This window comes from Symphodus melops, assembly GCF_947650265.1.
Source record: "Symphodus melops genome assembly, chromosome: 6".
Classification (NCBI taxonomy): domain Eukaryota; kingdom Metazoa; phylum Chordata; class Actinopteri; order Labriformes; family Labridae; genus Symphodus; species Symphodus melops.
Window position 1 is genome coordinate 7,878,487 of NC_136696.1, and position 23,500 is coordinate 7,901,986.

Genomic DNA, 23,500 nt, shown 5'->3' on the forward strand with positions numbered 1-23,500 from the left:
TATCTTTTTTTAATATTACTGACCCTTGCCCCAAATCGCTTTATTTTTTCTTTTGAACTTTTGTGTCCTCTTCTTCCCGTTTTCATACTTACAAGTACGTTTCATACGTACAAGCTCCTCGGTTTCCCCCCTCACAATTGTGATCTCTAAATATATCCTTGCAAAACAACCTAAATAATAAACAGCATGCCATTGTATGTGTAACCTGAAGCAGCAAGGGTGTGTGATTACGTGTGTTGACAAAAGTGACCTCACCTGATGTCTTAAGTAGGTGTGGTTACATGTCTCTTCTGAAGAATTACAGCTCTATTATCTTGCCTGGCTATATATTCGTGTGTAAAAAGGCAAAAACCATTCTGATTGTTGCTTTTTTACAACCGAGGATTAACACTTCTTAATGGCCACTGTAGTTCCAGTAAGTATGTGTTTCTTGTATTTTCTGCTTGTGCTCGTTTGTAATACATCTTCAAAATGTATTTGGTTAAAATAGACAATTGTTCAGATACAGGGTTTTTTTCTCCAGATCTTGCACATAATTTAAAATGCAGTGTTTTTTCTTTAATTAACCATAAGAGTTTATTGTGTTAATGTGTGATTCAATGAGAAAACAATCTGAAGGAAAATCCAAATGATCAAGTGTCCTTGTGAATTTATCCACAAAGTTGAATAGTCTTTATGCAATTCACACGTTGTTTGTGTCTTGAGTTTCTGATGGAGCGGGTGATTTAATCTGTGGGAGGAAGACAGTAGCTCGCTTATTGAATTGATATAACCTTTGTGGGTGTATGCAGTGTGCTATCTGTTGCACTGCACTGTCAAACTTTACAATGGAGTCAAAACCTATGGTGAATTATCTGTTTCAAATGAAGTCTGTTGGCTTGATCTTAATAGGAACTTTCATTAGGCTAATATGACAAAGAATAATAAGTAAGTTGAGACATGAAACCGTTCCTCACAGGCATTTCTGTATAGCTAAGATCAAAAAAAAAGTTCATAAATTAGTTATTTTGTGTTTGTTTGTATTTATTATTTAAAGGATTTCATGTAATCTATCTGTGCAGAAGATTGCAACATACTGTGTGAAAAACATCTCCCTTTTCTCCCTCTCCTCCGTCTTTGACTCCAAGTTTGTATCCTGCTATGTCAGTGCCCAGCCTCTGCCGCTCTTTAGGAAGAGACCTAGAGGGGCCAACTATCTGTCACTTTTTACATACCATGGCCCTCACCTCACCCCAAAACCCCGTCTGGCATGTCATGCTCCAAAGATGACCATAAGACAGATCTGTTGCATGCTGAAGGTGATGAAGCAAGTTAGTAAAAGAGATGCTGCAACTTCAGCCATGTAAGGAACAAATCTATTGCTGTAATAATATGCATCTTGGTAAAGCAAGGAGTTCAACAATGTCATGGGGCTTAATCCTTCATTGAATGCAAATATGTGTAGAAAGTGTCATTTCAAAAGTCATATCATAAATTGATGAGATTTGGTATGACAAATGTGGTGGACAAACCAACCAAGTTTTACAGATGGCCACAAACACGACTAGCAATGACTATTAAAGATCAAAATAATAGACTTGTCATGATTTTATTTGAAATTGACTGAATACTCTAAGATGTTAAAATGACCATTGATGGAACTCACTAATTAAACTCCAGCCTGTATGTGCTTGTCTGTGATAGCAACTGCCTGAGGTAACACTCAGCCTTTACACAGCCTTTAATTTGTGCATTTTGTGTGGCTTCTTACTCTTTGTACAGGAAGCAGAGCTCTACAGCTCCAGGACCAACAGCACCCAAGTCAGAGAAGAAATGTGTCTTGAGCTGTCTCAGACACAAACAGAGCATAAAACGTGTTTGTTCACCCACAAGCCAATGGAGAATGCAAACAATTAACTAACCCCAAGAGGAAACCCTTTGCTATCTAGTTTCTATGACAGGGGAGAGCCATCTTACAATTAAAATGTAATAAAAAATAAATTGTAAAGTTCATCCTGATAACTTTAATTTTAACAGGTAGCAATGGCACTGCGAATTTTGGAGGATAATAATAGTTGACTCTTAAATAGGTTTTCTAAATGACTTTGCTTATTGAGGAAAAACTAGTCCTATGCAAAGCATAACTGTATGTGATTTTAAAACATGACAAGTGCTTAATAATGACCTAAGCTTCATTGGAAGCAATGCATGTTCTCCTATGCATGAAACGTTTGCGAATTTGCTCCTTTGACAGAATTACAAGATGAAACGTTTGCTGCATTTCTATTCTTAATGTATTTAAATAAAAAAATGGCATGACACTAAATCCCATCAAAACTTTGCCTAAGTCTTTGTATTTCTTTAAGATGCTAAATTCTAATGAACCTAAAAAACAATCGATTCAAAGTGAACTGTGTTATTTGTTAAGTTTAACAGTAAAACACTTGATTGACAGTGGTCATGGTGCATGGACAATAGTGTTACGTGTGTGAACACAAACAGCTATATTTTTACTCAACTACTAATCAACTACTTACTCAATTACTTACGTAAACCTGAAGTGTGGAGAAGGTTTTGCCCTTATCCAGGAATTCCTGCATATAGCTACGGCAAGGACTGTGGGCACTTAACACTCGAAACCCACCTCCTTTGACCTTGAACACCAATCTTCCAAATTACAATTACATTTGCAATCACATCAGTCCCTTCGAGAATTAGCAATGTTGTGATTGCAACTATTAATGCAAATTTAACCAATCACTGCAAATTCCATGCAACCCTGCACTTCTGTCAAATAAACATAGTTTAGTGAAAGTACAATATTTGCCTCAAAAATGTAAATGGTAAAAGGACTTGAGCTTGTATAACCCTTTTCTAGTCTTCTGAATACTCTGTGTTTTTTACACTGCATGTCACACCTACTGTCGTGATATTCTGCAGCACTCTTTCATGTACGACCTTTCCTGCCGGATCCACAGACTGTTTATTAACTTCTTGTTTACTTTCAATCAAGATCAACTAATTTGAAAGCCACTCTCTCAGACAAGCGTTGGGAAAGAGTATATCAACTCTTAAAACCTTGGATAAACAACTGAATGGAAACAGAACACGCTGTTATCCATGGACAAACTGACATTTGAACTGCGAAGCAATAAAATACGAGGGGTAAAGCCATTTGTAGCTCTGAAATTTCTCAGGAAGACAATCATTTAAATAACTGCTGAAAGGACTCTGGTTTCAACCACCACGTTATGTGGTTATCTCCATATGAACCTGATAAGAAATGTATATCTAAATATATAACGTGACCTACATTAACGTGAATCTATTTATATTTAAATTAATGTATGGTGATGATGTATATATATATATATATATATATATATATATATTAGTTCTCATTTGTAATCTTGAGCAAACTCTGTGATTCAAACAACGCCCTGCATCAAGAGGAAGTGACCAGTTGCTCCCCCCCCATCGCCTGCTCCTACTGATACAGAATATACAACAATTCTTCTTACAGGCACTCTCACTCTCAGTCGCTTCTTTGTTCACTTTTTCGTTATGCTTCGTTCTTCACAGCAGTCTTTTCCTTAACTTTCAAGCTTTCGTACCATAGAGACGACTCCTGCCAAACTTCTTCTTTTAACTTTACGTGCACATTTGGAAACTTCAATAACTTTCTGACTTAAGTAAGGCCTTTTCAACTCTTTCTGCACTCATCACGTCTTGGACACCAATTTTTTAATTTGGATATATTAAAGCCATCAGATTAATTTAAACAGGAAATCAAAAGAAAGCATCCATCATTGAACCTCCACCGCTTCTAGCTAGCGGAGAGGGCTGGTTGATCCAAAGAAACAGAGTGTACTGATGCTAGACCACTGGGGAAAGTTCTAGAAGATGTTGATGTAACAGTAAGAATGTCTGCTTTGAGCTGGTGTTGCGATCAAGACTGGTTACGTCTCCTTTAACAATCCGAGTCCAGAATTTAATCCCAGATTCCTCAATCACCCAGGCCATCCTCACCAACAGTCCCAAGGAACCTACGAGAGCTCAGGAGCTCCCAGAAAAGGGAGAGGTTAGAATATAAAGATAGAGACAAGCAGTAATAAGATATAAAAGCTGGGAGAGCTATGTAGTGAGACCATCAGTAACTAATCTATTCATAAGAATTCATGCACTGTTGATGAAGCAGCAGAAGCAATTCTGGGTTCAAGCGTCTTTTTCAAGAACAAGAGCTTTTCCCCTTCTCTCTCTGGACCTCCCTCACACCTTAATATCTGTTCAAATTACTACCCCTCCTATAAATGAGGAGACACCTGCAAGCTAGTTCAGGCAGTCAACTCAAGTTGCATAATTCTCAACAATCACCAGACAACAGCTCCTTCCAATTAGCTGTCATGTAAGCTCTTAAACCCTATTTCTATGTAAGCTCTGACCTGCAAAAAACAACCCCCAACAGTGTTGCCAGATGTGAAAAAGCTGTAACATTTGTACCATAATGTTGGTGTACGTTGTAGGATCAATTATTGAAGAAAAGCCAGAATGTAGGATAATTTAGCAATGTTAATATCCCCACAAGCACGTTTTTTGATTTGAGAGCACATCAGCATGACTGAGATGGCCATCACATCAGCACTATTCAGCACCTGACTGACATGCCCTCTGTTCTGCTACCAATCAAATCATTAGCTGATGTCCTGCTCCCGCCTATGGCTTGTTGTGGCACACGTTGCACATTACGTCAACTTAGGCTGCAACTAGATAGCTACATCTACCTAGGGGAAAGGAGCAGTTAGAAATATATTAATACTCTATTAGTTTAGTTTAGTCCTTTATAGTTTAAGTGTAGTATTTAGGATGTTTTTAAATGTACAGTAATTTGAGGTAAACATACCATAATTTCAAAGCTGCAGTACTGTATACTGGCAACACTAACTCCCACTAACTTTTATTTATTTTTCATTTACTTTGCAGTTCTGAGGACATCAAAATAACTACATAGTATAAAGTAATATAAGGTTATCTTCACATAATTGTCACCCTTCAGAATTATGCAACTATAGTGTTTCTTTTACACAATATCTATTACTTAAGCATGCTCTAATAAGTATTGCTCATACAGTAATAAAGTTTTTCCATTACTAGATAGTTGTATTTCTGCATGGACAATTTGTGGCACACAAGCTCTCCTCTTGAACACAGCATTTTCTTTTACAAATTGTTTGGCTTACACTATCCATTACACATTTGGAAAAAGGAATACTTACAGGCCTTCAAGAGGATATATCCCATCTCCGAAGCTTCTCTAATTCTCTGAGAAGCAGGACTCAGTTGCTGCACGACCTTTACTTTACTTCCCATCCAGGCCTTGTAATATCTCAGAGTAAACAGTGGTCATCTATCATTCAAATAAATTAAACAATCACCCGAGTCTTTCCAATACACAATAAAACGCCAGCTGAAATGGCATGTGTGACTGCCTGGTGGCTATGTTCTGCCAGTGTACGAGCACAGACAGGTTTCTAAATGCAATCTTTAGTCTAGACCATTCATTTTCTGCCACCAAAATTGTGTTCTGGGTGAATCTCGGATCCACGCGGGCTCCAGTAGGTCTCTTGCAATACAGTACACTACTACTTAATTCACTGATGTTATGCAACATATTTTTGTATTTCAAGTAAATGGTTTGTTCAATTTTCACATTGCTCTTTGTAGGCGAGAAATTTTGTCTTGCCAAAATCTTTCTTCAGTGAGGCAAATTTATTTTAGTACAATAAACAATTTGGGAGGGTTTTAGCTTTCATGAGACATTTTTAAAACCAACTGATTATGTAATTAAAACTCAGGTTATAAGCTTTTGTTTCTACAAAATGAATAGGTGACAAGACTTTTGTCAGGGACTGTATATGACATGTAATAAATGTAGCCAAAAGCAAGATCTTTATAGCTGCCCTCTTGCATGCATTATGGAGACCCATGCCTTTGACAAGAGAGGATGGAGCCCAGTCTGTCACACCTCCATGGTCTTAAGCAAATGGACAGTTTTTTGTGCCGATGACAAAGATGAATCTTTATCATCTCCATTGTAGAAAAGAATACAGGATGTGACTACCTAGTTATTAGACTATCATTACCTAACAGTGATTCTGTTCAATAAGACATTGAAAAAATATTGTTCTTAATAGCATCCTATATGTTATAAAAAATATAAAATAGGGTGGTCCTGCAAAAATGTGTGGTAGATAGACCTAGTGTAAAAGCAAGGAAGATTCCAGAAAAAAAATATGTTAAAGCAACATTTGCTGCTTTGTGGAAATGTTGTACACAGTAGGAAAAACACAGGCAGTAAGTAAACCCACAAACAGGAGTCTGTAACCAAAGTAGCTAAACAGAGTCAAGCCCTGTTGAATTAAATATTTATACACAAGTGAAGTACAGTGAAAAGGCCTAGAATCACAAAAAAGTGTCACAGTAGGAAGTGAAATGTAAAACAATGACTGTATTCATGGAGATTTTGTCCAATTTGATTATGACCTATTCACTGTAACGCAAAGGACTGGAAAATAGATGACACTTTCCACATAGATGTAAGTTCAATGTTATGCAAATAAAAAATGATAATAGATGTTAAACACAAATTTAAAGTATGAGTGTTTTAATTATGTACCTTTCTTCGAGTTCACCTGTTAACCATTTGCATACAGGGTACAGAATACAGAAAGAAAACCACTCATCACATGGTTAAGAAGTTTGTTTATAACTTCTTATTTATCAGATGGCTTATTTTGTGGAAGATGCAGCTCAGCACCAATTTTGCACAGAGCAGATTGTATAGGTGTTTGAAGAGGCATGACAGACTAGGAGAAGAGTCGCTGCACGAGTGAGGAGTCAGGTCACTGAACAGGAGCCAGAGCAAAGGCTCTCGTTTCTCAGAGTAAGAAGTCGTAAGATTGTACTTTACATCCATCCCCCACCATAACAGACATTCACTACATGAAAACAACACTGACTATATATTGCAATGAATCCTAACCTTTAGAGCTGAGTTTTTCCAATTATATAAAGAGTTCAACTAAACGATTAAAATTACATGAGGGCGAATTGAGTATTTAAACAGATTAAAAAAACAAGTGATCAAATCTAGTAATTTTGAGTGCATATCAGTGATTGATATGGTTTACAAATTATTATGCAAAATAAGCAGTGCATTAACTGAAATGTTTCAACTCAGTTCAGTAGAACCCTGCTGTAGAGACGAGGGTGACAACTGGTTACTTACATGTTGTGCAGCCTGATTTCATCTCTGTCTGACTGGTGTTTAATATTGCTGTTTAAAGTGTAGAGGATTTGTGGAAAAAACAAACCTTAACAACATCTAGCTTCTCAATTAGGTGTATAAATTTAAAATCAAGCTGTACTTTTATACCAACCATCTCATTCACCTCATCAGCTTATTTAAAGTCATCCAGCAACCTCGTCATTACTGTTCTAACACACTGTAACTTGTATGCTGTGTACTTGCTATGCTGTAGAACTACATTGCAATCCACAGTTGGAAAATACACATTGATATGGTTTGGTTTTATTTGTTGGTGTGGAAATCAAGGTTGAGGTTAAAGGTTCAGTTTTAACTGATTTCAAGTACATGAGAATTGGGTTTTTGCTGAATACATGAAAATAATACAGATTTAAAATAAGAAATCGGGGTGCCAGTGGCTGAATGGTTCGTTTACGCTCCCAATGTACAGAGGCTTAAGTCCTCAAAGTGGGCAACTAGGGTTCAAAATTCAACCTGTGGCTCCTTTAAAACATGTCATTTCCCTCTCCCCGATTCTATAAAGTCCTGTCTCTCCAATAAAAGGCCCAAAATCCCCCCCCCCCCCCAACGTGTTGAACTGTGCGTCACATCCAACACGTTTCTGTTAAATAGACTCCAGGTGTTGTTACTAATATTATTTATAAATTAAAATGTAAACACTTAATTCTATTCGAGTCGACAACACAACAAACATTTCCAAATGTTACTGTAAAGCTGAATAAGAAATATCAAGCTGTAAAACTTTTGATTGTATCATTTGAAGGTGTGTCATGATAGGCTGCAAACATTTCAGCCAGGTATAAGCTGTGAAGTGCCACCTGAGTGAATTTTTTCTGTACTTCCTAAAACTTTGCATTCTGTAACTTTTTCTGTTTAACACAAATATGTTTTACATTATCATTTTTTGTTAAAGGCTATATACCTCATGCCATTATACAAAAACTTTCCTCTTCGAAGTTTAACGATAGCAGACGCAGAATAACGTTTACACATATTACAGTACATGCACATTTTATGAACTTTAATTATATCCTGGAGCTAGATTAAGATATTGCTGGGATTTTATCACCAATAATTAGGGATGTCCGATAATATCGGAGGGCCGATATTATCGGCCGATATTGACATAAAAATTTAATATTTGGAAATATTGGTATCGGATTTTTACAACCGATATTGGAACCGATATTGGAATTTCCGAGTCTGCATGAACGCAGCATGGGACGTTTGTGGGCGCGCGCTTGATGACGTTAAACAACAAATACAACATGCTGGACTCGTAGCTAACAAGTTAGCTCACCCGGTGAATGAGGTGTCCGTGGTTTGGAACTATTTCCAAGTGTCAACTACGGATAATAAATTTGCAATGACTGCAAAGCGTCGGTTATGCGAGGAGGAAACAAGGTGTCTTCCTTTAATACATCAATTTTAATAACCCATGTCAAGAAGAATCACGCGGAGTTGCTACATTTGCGCAGCAAAGTGATGAAAAGAAGCAACAGCCGAAACCGAAGAAAACCACACAGTTGTCGCTTAAAGAGTCAACTGAGAAAAAACAATGTGGCAGCAATGGAGAGGCTGCTGGTGGAAGTGCAGATGACCCAGGCCGGGAGGACCAGCACTGCCCACCTAAGAAGGCTCGAACTGGAAGCATGAACCTGCGGGACATGTACCAAGAAATCCTTGCAGAGAATGAAGTTGCAGCTCAAGCACCTACAAGCGAGACAGCGCAGGTGAGTAATTGATTAACTTAATCAAACTAAATTTAATCTGCTGTGCTGAGTGCGTCACATTAAAAATATACATTACATACAATGAATACAATAACCATTTGGCAGTCAGTGCTTCAAAGAAAAATAAATAGAAATTCTATTAAAGAAATGGAGGAATTCTATGATATATTTATTCCCTGTCTCTCTTTTTTATTCTTTCTTTAGGTGCATGCATACCTAGGAGAAGCCATCCCCTCGAAAGGATTGTCTTTGGAGTACCGGAGGCATCAGGAGAGAGGATTTTGTTACTCTTAAAAGAGATTGAGCCCAGTTTGAGTATATTATTTGACAAGTTATGGCCAGTCATTCATTGACTGTTTGTTTACAACTAATGGACTGAAGATATGCCTCTTCCTTTTTTTTATATTGTCTGTGGTGTTGTTTGAGGCTGTTTGTTGTTGAGGTTTCTCTCTAACACTAAATAAATATGGCACTTTTTTCCATAATTTAAGTTGTTCTCTTATTTTTCTCAGTGTGTACATTTGGAAAGCCATGTTTCATTCACATATGCATCCAGTGGGGCATCACAGTAAAATTAGGCATAATGTGTTAATTCCACAGGAGATATTTTATGTTGTTGTTACCTAACAGTTTTGATGTAAAAAACCTGCATATATCGGTATCGGTGATATCGGTATCGGAAATTAAGAGTTGGACAATATCGGAATATCGGATATCGTTAGAAAAGCCAATATCGAGCATCCCTACCAATAATCATTGCTTGTTCTTAATGAAAGACCTTCCGCAACAAGGGTTGTATCAAGATTTGGATCCAAGGTTGTCCTACACAGTTCAGTTATTCCCACCACCACCTCGCCCACCAAAATTCAATATAGACAAAGGCAGAGTTCATCTAAATAAAAATCATTTATTTTTCATTAATATTATAAGTATTATTATCCTTCTATTTAAAGTCCACCATGCCACTTTCAAAACTGGAGTAGTGCTAAGATTGTTTGTCTGTCTGAGGGTCATAATAGGAGAATGGAGGCGAGACAGACATACCCATGAATAAACAGGTGGGGGAATAGAAATAGAGGCAGGAAAGAGAAATACAGACTTATACCCCTGTTCATTCTCCATGCTGATGAAAAAACAAAAAGGGGGAGGAGAAGTTATGACATAGAGAGCTGAGAGTAAATTGTCTTTAAAAGCAGTTTTTCATTTTCGTCCTGCTTGCAACGGATCTGGGTTTGAAATATTTTGCAAAAGATAAGGAAGCAGCTTCAAAATCATTATTCGGGGTATTTGAGAAGAACCAGTACAAGCCAATTGCAAACTGATACAGAGGAGGGTATATGCATACTTGTCTGCATGTGTGTTTGTAGAAAGGGTGTGCTTGCATGATCTGTGAGTTTTGTTTGTATAGACTTGTGTATCCGTATGCACATATCTTTAAGCGAGTAACTGGTCAGAGTTACTTTGATCCATTGTCACTGTACATTTAGAGTTACTGTCACAACTAGGTAAAAAGTTGAGGTAACAAACATCCTTCTTCTTCCACTCCTGTAGAGAGAAAGAAAAACACCAAAGAAAGAGGGTACAACAAGGATGAAAGGGCACTATTACAGCAATAATGTCCCAGATACTTCAACTGTCCACAGACAAACAGAAACAGTATAATAGTGGGCACATAAAAATAAATAAGCAGTCCCTTTGACCTATCAGTAACAAGAAGAACAATTTAAAAGGGAAAACAAAGTTACAAAGTTACAAAGTTAAAGTTAATGTAAAGGGTCATTGTTTGATTTTACTTTAATGTGTCACCCGTCTACTTATATTTTTCTTGACTTGTGTCTTACAACATTTACTATTTGCCACAGACCAGTGGGGGGGCTGTTGGTTGTGGATTTAGTTCACTTAAATTCTAACCGACTTTGTAGGTTGCTACCTGTATAGCGAAAAAAAAAAGTGAATCACATTGACAACTGGTCGTGCCCATAACTCAGACACTCTGTTATTGGTCGGTGATAGTTTTATACAATATGAAAAGTCCAGAAAATCTGTATGTTTTACTTTTGTAATGTAGATTATATAGAACTATGAAACTGTGAAAAATGTAATCAGATTACTGTGAACCCATCGAGTATCTTTTGAATCTGTTACCTGTTTCATCGTGCTGTAGTGTTGCCACTGGAAACCATGTTGTTGTCAGAGTTTGACAGAGACTGTTCCTTTATTACTGGGTCTGCAAGCGGGGCAAGAAACATATTTAAATAATTCCTTCCTAAATTTTCTTGAGCCAGCTGTTATCATGACTCTGTATTTTTGTCACAGCAGGCACTCGATTGCTGTTGAATTCATGCTCTACATCATGATAAATGCGTAAAATCAGGCTTCTACTGTCGAATGGCTTCATGGTCATGTATTCGTCTGTCTGTGCCCTCTATTTGGTGTGTTGCATTTTGTGTCTTGCTTACAGAAGTATGGATGCTCCATAGCCTCAGTGGCCGTCAATCTCTGTTGATGGTCGTAACGTAGCAGCTTGTCCAGAAGGTCCAAGGCTTCAGGACTCACCAAGTGCTGATTTTCTGTCTGCACAAACTGCTCCCAGCGTTTCCTGCTCTGCCTGCAGTTACACAAATAACCATCAAGTATGAGCTGATATCTAATGAGTGCTGCCACTAACACTAAAACTAATGACATGTTTATTTGGCTCAAGGTTATTTTCTTTCTATGATGTCAAAATTCACAGCTCAGGTTTTCCAAGAGATGAGTCCTTGAATTGGCAGGCAATAATCTATTCTAAAGAGTACAAGGTCAGCTACTTGAGATATTTTATACCATGTTTGCTTATCGCAAACATGGTATTTCCCTTCATACAAATTTACATGCCACCTGAGCAACTTTGTGTTCTGAATGCAAAAGGACACAGTGAAATGTCACTGCATGAGCTCGGGATCAAACCTCCTACCATCTAGTTGCAGATGACTGCCTTTGCCACTGAGCCTAGATGTCTGGCAGCTGTGAACAAGTGTTAGAATCAGACGCTGGAGTTTGATCCCCATCTCCTGCAGCCACATGCCAATGTGTCCTTAGACCAGACTGCTTTGTTAGTGTAATGTGTATGAATGGGATTAGTTCAGATTGATGGACACTACATAGCAGTCTGCAAAAAGTGTGTGGATGGGCGTGAATGACTGCTAAATTCCACCAGATGTGTGTGGTCCGTCTCCGCTCCACCACCTCAGCAGAGCAGAGGTTTTCACTTTTTTAATTTGTGTGATTTTACTGTCTACACTGCGCTCCACTCAGCTCCAGCAGTGCTGAGAACTCTGCAGCAAATACCACGGCTTCTATTTTTGCTGGATGCAGGAGCGTGTCATAAACCACAGAGCAAATCAGGTGAGACAGGAAATCGGCCACGGAAACAAAATTAAAACATCTGGCTTATTTTCAGAATTTAACACTCCACGTGGCAACAATTACCTGATGTGTGTTTGTTGTTATGTTTACAAGGGTTTTAATATAGTATCATACCACATACTGTACATCGTATTATCTTGCGCTGTTGCCACAACAGCACTGTCTTCATTTACTGACGTCGAGAGTGCATGCTATGTTCAAGTCAGGCTCAGAGCCCCCATGCTAAAACTGACTACAAACTATTTCAGACAGCCTGATGCGCTGATAGACTGTAGATTGTGAATATCAGCCGCCTATTAAAGTTGAATGAGAAATTTCCCCTATCAGGTTTGAATTTAGAATAATAATTGAAAGCCCTAGTTTGATTGGGTTGGTGTGATCTGTGGTGTTTAAGTGATCTGAGTAGTCAGAATAATGGAAACGTGCAATACAAGCTCAAGAAGATTTCACATTTACCACGAGGGGTTTTAGAGGTCATGTTAGAAGAAATAGGTCCCTTCTTTTGTTTACCTTTGAACACTCGAATGCACGTAGTGTAGATATTCACATAAGCATGTGCCTTAATATAATCCTTATATGCAAGATGACTACATATATCTGCAGTTTTGCATTATTCTACCAACTCACAACTGGCCAAGGTAATTAACCAATAAACTTTCAAATTAAATTGTGTTAGTCACAAAGTATTTGATTAAAAGCTTGTCAGACTTTGGGGTATACAATGTTTTGATTACCGTAAATTCCGGACTATTGAGCGCACCTGGATATAAGCCGCACCGGCTAAAAATAAGTAAATAAATGTATTTGTACATATATAAGCCTCACTTGATTATAAGCCGCAGGTGTCCACGTTGTAACAGAGCTATTTACACAGAAAGACGTGACACAAAAACATTGTTTTAACTTTTAATTAAATACGTAGGCTACCTGTAACATCTGCAAATACAAAGCCTACTGGAAATCCTTTATCGAACAGTGTCTCTAACACGGCTACTGAAAAAGATTACCGTAATACATTTCACAAGAAAAAGTCCATCCATTCACTGCCTCAGAATTACTTCATTACTCACTTCCTCAGTCTCTTTTTCGTTGTCGCTGTCAGTGTCAACTTTACGTGCAGCAGCTCTATTAGCTTCTGTGACAGCCAGGTTGATAGCCTTTAACATGAAAGCTGCATCATATGTATTTCTCCATGTGTTTTCCATGATGAGGTTCCATGAAGCGCAAAATGACTGATATTAAGATCCGACGCGACGAGGTGAAATGTTTTTGCGGCAGAAGCTCATTGTCCCGCAAGAAAAATCCATAAATAAGCCGCATCCTTGTAAAAGCTGCAGTGTTCAAAACGTGACAAAAAGGTAGCGGCTTATAGTCCAGAATTTACGGTAAATTAAAAAAATAATAAATACATTTTTAATGCTTACCAGAACAACTCCATATGGCATCTTTTGGGGTTGTGACTATTTGGATCAAGCAGGTGCCGATGTTTCCCTCAGCAAATAACCTAAGAGAGGCTACAACTTGGAGCAGTAGTGGAAAAGGTGGACTGAGTCCGTCCTTATCAGAACTGCCTTGATTACAAGATATTATCATTTTATTTTTTACTTCTATTATTCATTTATTTATTTCACAAATAGGAGCTGACAAAGTTTCCTAACTCCTTCCAAGGTTAAATGTAAGAATAAGAGGACTTAAGCACACGCAGTATAAAAGTCAATTAGCAGTTTTAGTGTTTTTCTGCTTTGTTTGTCATTTGATAATCTGTAGCCTGAATTCAGTTTTTACTTTTACATGGCATTCTGCTCCTGACATAACTTTATAATTATTATACTGTCATTTGAATCCCTCAGTCAGAGTACTTACTGTCCCAACAGGTCTTTGAAGCGTGGGTCAAGTTCAATATGGTATTTACGTAGGTAGCCAAACAACTCGTCTGTCCCGAGGACCTTGGCAATTCGCACCAACTAAAAAACACAACACAACAGGGTTAACACAATAAGCCACCTACCAACTTGAATAACAATTGGTCAAATGATGAACTTACAAGTTTTCACTTCACCATGAAAACCTTCCAATTAAAAACTCAAGATCTGTTTGAGGTGAACAACATTGACATACAACAGCTGACACTTAACAAGAGAGACTCTGCAGATAACATCTGGTTAAAATTCCTGTATAAAAATACAGGTTGTCTCCATTGCATGTTCGAGACATTTTCCTGTGCCTAACTGAGATACTGGATGCCCCAAACAGTGTATAGAAATACAACACACATTAAATGGCAGCAGTAGCTCAGTCCGTAGGGACTTGGGTTGGGAACTGGAGGGTCACCAGTTCAAGTCCCGATGCGGATCAAAATATGGAAGTTGGTCTGGTGCCAGACAACTTCTCGAGCACTGCCGAAATGTCCTTGAGCAAGGCATCAAACCCCCACGAGCTCAGGGGGTGCTTCCGGTGGCAGCACTCTGGCATCTCTCGATTAAAGCATGTCCACAGTTCCTGCTTGTGCATTTGTGTGATTCAGGCCTGTGTGTGTGAGAAGCATGTCTCTAAAATAACAGAGGGCAAACCTGAATTTCCCCCTCGTAAAGCATATAAAATACATAAATGTCTAATTAAGGATCTTAACTAATCTTTGTCATTTTTTGCTAGTGTGCTGCTAATTGTGTAAGAGTTGTATGTTTGAGGTACCTGGTCATAATTGTCTTGTCCATGGAAAAAGGGCTCTTTCTGAAAAATCATACTAGCCAGCATACAGCCCAAGCTCCACATATCTAGACTGTAATCATACATCTGAAACACAAACAGCCAATAATGAGAACACACAATCATAATCTCATAGGTGTAGTTACATTGTTGATAGAGATGTAAACGTGAGAGAAAAGTGTTTCAGAGTTGTGATAATGTGCATATTACCTGGTAGTCCACCAGGAGTTCTGGGCCTTTAAAGTATCGTGATGCCACTCTGACATTGTATTCCTGGGACGGATGGTAAAACTCTGCCAAACCCCAGTCTATAAGGCGCAGCTTTAAAAACAAACAATACTCCCTCGTTAAGCTTCATTTCTAAGATTTAAAAAAAGAACATTGATAATGTTGTAACTACAATCACAATTCAACCTTTGCTCAGAGATTGTAACTGTTGTATGTTTGTAATCATGTTGTCTGTGAGGTAAATCAAATAAGTTAGTCTGCTGCCCTCTGCTAGCCAATGGTAGAAATGCATTTTTGAATTCAATAAAATTGTAATTAGTAGGGCATATATAACCTGGGGTTAAAGTGGTTATCAGAGAGATACACCTCAAATATAATTTTAAAAATATATATTTTTGACTTTTAGAGTTCTAATAATTAGCTAAGAATTAATTTAAAAAAAATTCAAACGTTCTAAAAACTATGGATACAGTCCTAGCTTGTTTTCCCTTTACTTTCATAACTTATAAGAATTCTTTTGTAAAGGTTTTTACTTTGTTAGATATCCAAAACAGAGCCAACCATGCTTACATAAATTGGTACATATTTAATTGCATGAAAGTAGAATACAAGAAGTTATGACTTCTTCTATAGCAGATACTCATGTTGGATGATATGCCCCAGTTTGAAAGAACTCACAGGGCTTTAAATGAAAAATATAAGGTTAACAGACACAGGTTTTTTTTTTCTCTTATCATTGTATGCCATGCCATCTTTTCCCAAGGCCATCAGACCTGGGTTCCTTTTCATATAAATAAAAAAAGAAGGGAGAAACTTTATTGGATGTGAGAAAGCAGCTCCCTGCAATAAAAGCTAACTGTTCAGGCTTAATGTGGTCTGTAAAATTCTGATTATTGTACAAAGGAGAAGAAAACCACCCATTAGTGGTGGTAGTAGTGGGTCAATTAATGGCATTAACTGAACCACAATTTGCAAATTACTGTGATGAAGAGAAATTGTCCAAAAATATTCAATAAAAGTATTATTTTCACATTTTTACCCTTATTTTATCATAAATATGATCACGCTTCAAGCCCAAACTTAAAATGTAAACATTTTGGGGACCATACGTTCTGATTTGATCGAAACCGTCCCGCTTTCAAGCTCTGTGTTCCAAATCCCCACAAATATCTATAAAACACTATTATTCCCTGGTTATTAGTAGTCCTCGTCCCAGCTTTAACCAACTGAAACAATACACTGTGCAACAGCGATTGGTCTGTATGTCAATCAATGTTGTTGCCAATGTTGTTGTTGTTTCGACCAATAGAAAAAAATCAGTAATGGACCCTGACTCACAACGTTCAATACTGATTTGTCTGAACACATGTCAATCAATCTTTGCTATGCAGCTGTTGCTTCAAGGAAGAATTATGTGTCTTTTTGAACCAGTGGATGTCGCCCTTGAGCACCAGCATGAAACCAAAACAACTCGATCTGCATTGTTGTGCTAGCAGGCAAATGGTAGCGCCCTTTAGCTTACTCATAGCTTCACATTGCATGTAAATTTACACTGAATGAACATGATCTTAAAACTCTTCTGTTACATTCAAATTAGTCAGAATACAGAATGTTATTCTTCTTTTCTACAGTTCCTCACTTAAACAGCCGGCCATCCCATCCATGTAGACACGGGGTAGATACAGCTCAGACAACATCACCGAAAGCGAGACTCGGATGTCAAAGTCATTGTAAAGTCAGGATATTTTCAGAGGATATATTAGATTTCTGCAATGGTTATGAGTAAAATGCTGCAGATAGAGCCTAAAAAAGCCCAGCTTATCATACTAACAGGACCTGCTATACAACAACACGTAGGCTAGCTGTCATAATACTGTTTTCCAAATAGCTCTGGCAGAATTATAGCTTCATTTTGAAAATTACAAAGGCTTGCAAACACTGCAAGTGTCCATTTTCAGTCTCATATGTTGGAAAAGCCAACATACAAAGCAATGTATGATTTAAAAACAAGCAAACATAAAAAATGGGCTCAGGCTGGTAGTAGCACTGCTACAATCAACTTCAGTGAGGCAAACACCAGTTACAACTTCAACAAGCTGCTCAGGCGGCCAGCGTTGCCTCCCACCTTGTGTCACTGGTGCAGGTCATTGATCTGTGCATCTATACATGTGGGTTTGTGGGTAAAGTTAAGCGTCCGGATTTGGAAATTTGAAAATATGGTCCCCCAAGTATATATGTACACCCAAATTAGCAGTGATATTGTCAGGATTTCAATCTGACTGTGGTAAAATACAAGGTAATGTGTTGGTTAAAGTGCTACATAGGTCACCACAAACCTTTCTCAACTGGTGGTCAATCATAACGTTGTGGGGTTTAACATCACGGTGCATGATTCCCATACTGTGACAATAGTCAAGAGCCTACAGGACAAACATACACAGGTCAGTACAGACAAGGATACAAATATTTAAATCAAAACTATTGAATTCAAAGAACCTAACCAAGAATTAAGGTTGAGAAAATGTCAGACTGATTAAAGTTTATCTTTCAAAAGGAAACACTTACCTTTAGTAGTTCATACATATAGAAACGGATATCGTAATCTGTTAACTTCTGGTACAACTCCTGTAGGGATTAATACATTTATATCAGGAACTGAACCTTAATTTGATTATTAAATTAGTTTAAAAAGCTGACGTCCTTAACTCAGCAACTCGGTCAACATTCAGTACAACATTAAAGACCTCTGATGCAGGCAGAAGAGAGGTGTGTATTTTACCTTAAAGTCTGTGTTGTTGATGCATTCAAAGATGAGCGCAGGAGTTCTGGACTGTACAGCCACCGCAGAGATAGAGAAGGGTTAGGGGAGGAAGATTTAGAGAGCCAAATCACTCCACTGATGACCAATAATAAAATCAGGGTAACATTATACTGATTCAGTCACCTGATTAATATATTTAATATAGTAACTTTTAAAAGGGCCAAACATCAGAATAAAAGTCTTCATACTATTAAGCAACTATTCCCACACATTTACTCACATTTATTAGCAATGTGTTGGTGAAACAAGTTTCAACCACTAAAATAAAGTCAATGAATGCCAGTTAGACAATGTGTGGAAGGCATTTTGCTCAATAGGACACACATGGCAATAGCCAACCTACCACTGGGTCCTTGACCGTGTCCACAAGTCGAATTATGTTGGTGCCCCCTCTGAGGTTTTCCAGTATCTTGATCTCTCGCTTGATCTTCTTCTTCTTAACTGGCTAAATCCATAGGAGGATCAACAAGGCCACAAGAGGCAAGACAGGAACAGAATGAGAATTACTTCAGACTTGAATATAGACCTATCTGATCTCTAACTTGATGATCCAGCTTCCCCTGTTGTTCCTAATTTCTCAGCTTCAATCAATCTTTCTGCATACATCGGTACATTTAAAGCAAGCGGGGGGTGAAGGATCATTTCAATCTTTCTTTGACTCTGTTAAATATGAATCTTTAAATATTCATGTTTGTATAAAAATGTATTTTAATGCTGGAAAATAATGTTTTATTGCTCATAATTTTCCTGGGCCCTCAGACCCTCCTAACCTGGTCATTTACTGTACAAACAGGAAGTACATGTGTGAGGTCTTCAATCACTCCATCAACAAGGAAGGTCACATTAACAGATTTGCAGTAATATTCTCATGATTTCAAAACACAATTTTAGCTTTTTTTTTTTTTTTTTTTTTTACAAATTACATAAGATACAGATATAAGATTGAAGTGAAACTACGAGTTAATAGGGTTCTTCTGTCTCAGTTCTGACAATAAAATGCTGAATATAACTTTTCTTTGTAAATCTATCTATATATATTATAAAAAAAATTGTAATCAGAAGTAAAGCTCATAATAGATTTTTAAATATTTTAAAGTTTTGTACAAGAAAGATGTATGCCTTTGCTGATTAAACCATGATTCTTGGAAAACATATTTTATGAAATTCATTTAAAATGTTACTTTATACTTAAATTGGTTATCTGAAATTGAATTGCAAGCTTACAGAGTAGTTTAATAAGGAACCAGCCGCTCACCTTCAGGATCTTAACAACCACCTTCTCATTGTTGGTGATGTTGATTGCTTCAAAGACTTCACTGTACTTTCCTCTGCCCAGTTTACGAACAAGCTGGTAGTCCTCCTGGTTGCTATAAGGAAACAGAGTGACGATCAGGGCATGTGCTCCTGTGTAAGGAGGAGGACATAGTTTATCACTGACATGCAAATAAGTTTGTGTTTAAGATATTGATAAACTCTGCCTTGTGGTATTGAGCAAATTATGTTTGTGATCCTAAGATGCCATTTAAGAGTACAGCCAGAGCAGAAACTGAAACTAAAAATGAGTTAAGAGCAAGAAAGTCTCAGGCGTTGTAGGACAGGAGTGTTGGCGAGCAGACAGACAGCTAGGCTTCATACAGTATCGCACTATCTGAAAGACATTTATAACTAATGACATTCACTTTTCCACAAACACCAAACGCCATTACTTTATGTTGTAAGAAATCCAAAGCATGCAATTACGGAAACTTGCAGGGAAAACCCCTCACTTCCAGTTGGGTACATGAGCCTCGTAGTCCCAATACTCCCGGCTTTTCAGCGTGTTGACATCTGCATACACACGGGATTTGCTTCCGGCCACCGGACCCGGCATGGCGAGACCAGAAGCTCGTGCGAGTTTGTTTTGATCTGCTGGGGCAGGGGTCGCAGTTTTAATGGGCTCGTAGCTTAATTTGTTAAGGTAGTCAGTTAAACCGGCCAACCAGCCAGTTTCACCACGCAGCTAAAGTGAAGAAGGAAACTGGAGATGTCGGGTGTGAATCAGTGCAGCCGGTGCCCATCCAGAAACGCTCGTTGGTCGGACTGTCAGCAGGGGTCGGAGAGGTTCAGATGGGCAGAGGATGTGGTCAGGATTGGATTGACAGGGCGGTTGAGGTTACACAACGGGAATAATAGGCATCGGGTGATGAGGTAGAGAATAAACGTATCCCTAAAGGCCACAGAGCTAAAGGAAAGGTCGTTTGTCTAAATATAACGGTTACAAATAAGAACCAACTGTCTCTATACGGTCCTTACTCCGAATTGTTTGTTGGCCTTCCTTAGTCAATAGAAAGTCGTCGAGGGGGTTTTCCCTCGGTGGTCCAGTTTTAATGATCAATCCACTGCTGATGTGACGGATCGGTAGCGGGGGTCGACCGGGAGAAGAGGGAGTGGAGCAGCAAAGAGATCGGTGTTGTTAGCTAACGTTAGCCAGCGATGCTACTTCACCGCAGGGATGTCGCACCGACGGGGAGCGCGCGGCGCTGTGCACCACCATCGGCGGAGCCCGCGTCATGTGCGACCGGCAGTGCGGGAAAGCAGCTCCGAAGTGACCCGATACCAGACACCGACCAAGGTCCCGGGGTTTCGGGCCGAGGGGAGGGTTCTGCAGCTTCAGACCTCCCCTGTCGAGAGTGGAGGGAAGGAAACCGGATGTCGATTGAAGAAATCGAGAGAGCCGCCCGGATGTAAAAGCAACAGAGCAGCCGGCGACACAGTGCCATCTAGTGGTAAGGGAAATAATAAATATAGGTTAGCCTATAATGTTTTTTCATGTTACTCTTTGTATATTTTTCTTGTGCTATGTCTATGCATTCACCAAAGAAAAACAATTGACACATTATCTCTTAATAATGACAAACGATCTCATATTACAAGAACAGGATGTGATGGTGATGAAAAAAGATATATTGCGAGATTATGAAAAAAAGATCTAATTTTATGAGATAATTAAAGGGATACTTCACCCATTTGCATGAAGCTTTGTATCATTAGAAACATGGTAGTAGTGTTGAATGGTCATGAATCCAACCCTCATTTTGCCCTGAGACGAGAAAAATATGTTTTTCTTTGCCTGGAAGTTTTCTTCATGTGATGCAATATGACGCTTTTTTTCGTATACCAGAAAAGTATGCAAAGAGTAACACAACTATTTAACGCCTTAGCATACATATGTACAGGGTTTTAATAGCATTTTTGTTATCATGTCAATTCTATATATTGTTCACTATTGTCACAATCATACTTCGATCAGGACAAGTGAATAAGGACATGACCTACTCCAAGACACCTAAAACTAGACCTGCTCTTTATAAAAATGTTTTATTGAGAGACCATATTTGACATGAATTGACACTTCACAATGAAAATGTTGATGAAAATTTGACTTACTAACATGTGTTCAGAGTTAGTAAGTCAAATTCCTACATTTTGTGTTAAAATAACTTACAGATTTGAAATATTGATACTTTTTTTGTGTTTCAATTTTATGGCATTGTTTGGCAAAGAAAGAGCTTTGTGTATAACTGCAAGAAACTTTAAAGGGTTCAAGCCCCTCAATGATGAACTGCATCTTTTCTCACGATGCACAAAAGCAAATACAGTGGGTATGGAAAGTATTCATACCCCTTTACATTTTACACATTTTATTTTTTTACAGATTCATTTCAAAAAGGTTTAAATTCGGTTTTTTTTACTCATTAATCTGTACACAATACCACGTAATGACATAGTTTGTTTGTTTTTTTCCATATTTTGTTAATTAAAAAAAATAAAAAATAAGACACCAGAAAAACACAAGTACATAAGTATTCACACTCTTAGTGTACTTTAGTACTTAGTGGAGGCACCTTTGGCAGCAATTACAACCTTAAGCCGGTTTGGGAATGATGCCACAAACTTGGCACACTTAGATTTGGGGTATTTTTTCCCCATCCTTCTCTGCAGATCCTCTCCAGATCTCTAAGGTTGGATGGGGAGCGTTGCTGCTCAGCGATTTTAAGGTCCTTCCAGAGATGCTCAATAGGAGGTCATTGTCCTGTGGAAAGGTGAATCGTCATCCAAGTCGGAGGTCCTGTGCACTCTGGAGCAGGTTTTCATCCATTATGTCTCTGTGGACTGCTCCATTCACCCTTCCCTCTGTCCTGACAAGTTTCCCAGTTCCTTCCGCTGAAAAACATCCCCATAGCATGATGCTGCCACCACCATGCTTCACCTTAGGGATGGTATTAGCCAGGTGTTGAGCAGTCCCTGATTTCCTCCAGACATGACGATTGGCATTAATGCCAAAGAGTTCTATCTTAGTTTAGTCAGACCAGAGAATCTTGTTCAGCATGGATTGAGTCTTTTTGGTTTTGCATGGCATCTTCAAGCAGGTTGTCATGTGCCTTTTACTGAGGAGAGGCTTCTCTCTAGCAACTCTACCATAAAGGCCTGATTTATGGAGAGCTGCAGCGATAGTTGTCCTTCTGCAAGGTTCTCCCAGCTCCTCACAGTGACACTGGAGCTCTGTCAGAGTGCTCCTTGGGTTCTTGGTAGCCTCCCTGACCTGGCCTTTGTCCCCCGATGGCTCAGTTTGGAGGGGCGGCCAGGTCTAAGTAAGGTGACGTTGGTTTTGAACTTCTTCCATTTCTATGCTCTTTGGAACCTTCAATGAATCAGATTTTTTTGTACCCTTGCCCAGCTCTGTGCCGCAACACAATCCTGTCTCAGAGCTCTACAGACATGTACTGTAAGCTGTGGGGTCTTATATAGACAGGTGTGCTTCTCCCAATTATGTCCAGTCAACTGAAATTGCCAAAAGTGCACTCTATTTAAGTTGTAGGAAATATCAAGGTCAATTAGTGGAAACAGTATGCATTTAATCTCAGTTTTGAGGGTTATAGCAAAGAGCACGACTACTTATGTATATGAGATTTCAGTGTTTTTTGATTTTTTATTTTATTAACAAAATCCCTTTCGAAATTAGAAAAAATAAAATGTGCAAAATGTGAAGGGGTGTGAATATTTTCCGTACCCACTGTATAGTGAGCTTACATCAAGTATGCTAATTAGATTTATATATGCATTTCTTTGTCCCCTTCTATTTCATAACTCTTACTAATGCAGTACTAACACTGAAGGAAGAGTATTTGATTTGCATGTAAACCAAATTTAAATGATAGAAGTAAATATTTCTGAAAAAAAAAAAAATCGAATACATTTTAATGTTTATATTTAGAGCTGTGTCTTTCACGTTGATTTCATGATCAAATACATTTACAACAAGTG

General features: G+C 38.3%; 1 protein-coding gene across 4 annotated transcripts; it reads right to left on the minus strand.

Annotated features, from left to right (window-relative positions):
* Positions 1 to 710: 710 nt before the first annotated feature.
* Positions 711 to 20,872, minus strand: csnk2a2b (casein kinase 2, alpha prime polypeptide b). 4 transcript variants are annotated; one of them, XM_079345267.1, is made up of 12 exons: positions 19,963 to 20,872; positions 19,452 to 19,563; positions 18,540 to 18,641; positions 18,155 to 18,205; positions 17,941 to 18,000; positions 17,712 to 17,795; positions 15,358 to 15,468; positions 15,133 to 15,234; positions 14,305 to 14,405; positions 11,496 to 11,644; positions 11,182 to 11,263; positions 711 to 730 (listed from the first exon to the last, which is right to left on the minus strand). In XM_079345267.1, the coding sequence occupies exons 1-11, from the start codon at positions 20,064 to 20,066 to the stop codon at positions 11,187 to 11,189; spliced, it is 1,053 nt and encodes a 350-aa protein (XP_079201393.1). In that variant the 5' UTR covers positions 20,067 to 20,872; the 3' UTR covers positions 711 to 730; positions 11,182 to 11,186. The 4 variants fall into 4 exon arrangements, with proteins under 4 accessions (XP_079201393.1, XP_079201392.1, XP_079201391.1 ...); XM_079345266.1 differs by lacking the exon at positions 711 to 730 and adding an exon at positions 9,924 to 10,581; XM_079345265.1 differs by lacking the exon at positions 711 to 730 and having other exon boundaries at positions 9,924 to 11,263.
* Positions 20,873 to 23,500: the final 2,628 nt, after the last annotated feature.

What these genes read in the sequence shown, in the direction of transcription:
- csnk2a2b (XM_079345267.1), bottom strand. Translation starts at nt 20,066, where the DNA reads ATGCCGGGTCCGGTGGCCGGAAGCAAATCCCGTGTGTATGCAGATGTC. An exon ending in GCTCATGTACCCAACTGGAA is followed by an intron (nt 19,564 to 19,962) that starts GTGAGGGGTTTT and finishes GTTTCCTTATAG; the next exon opens with CAACCAGGAGGACTACCAGC. An exon ending in ATATGTATGAACTACTAAAG is followed by an intron (nt 17,796 to 17,940) that starts GTAAGTGTTTCC and finishes TTTGTCCTGTAG; the next exon opens with GCTCTTGACTATTGTCACAG.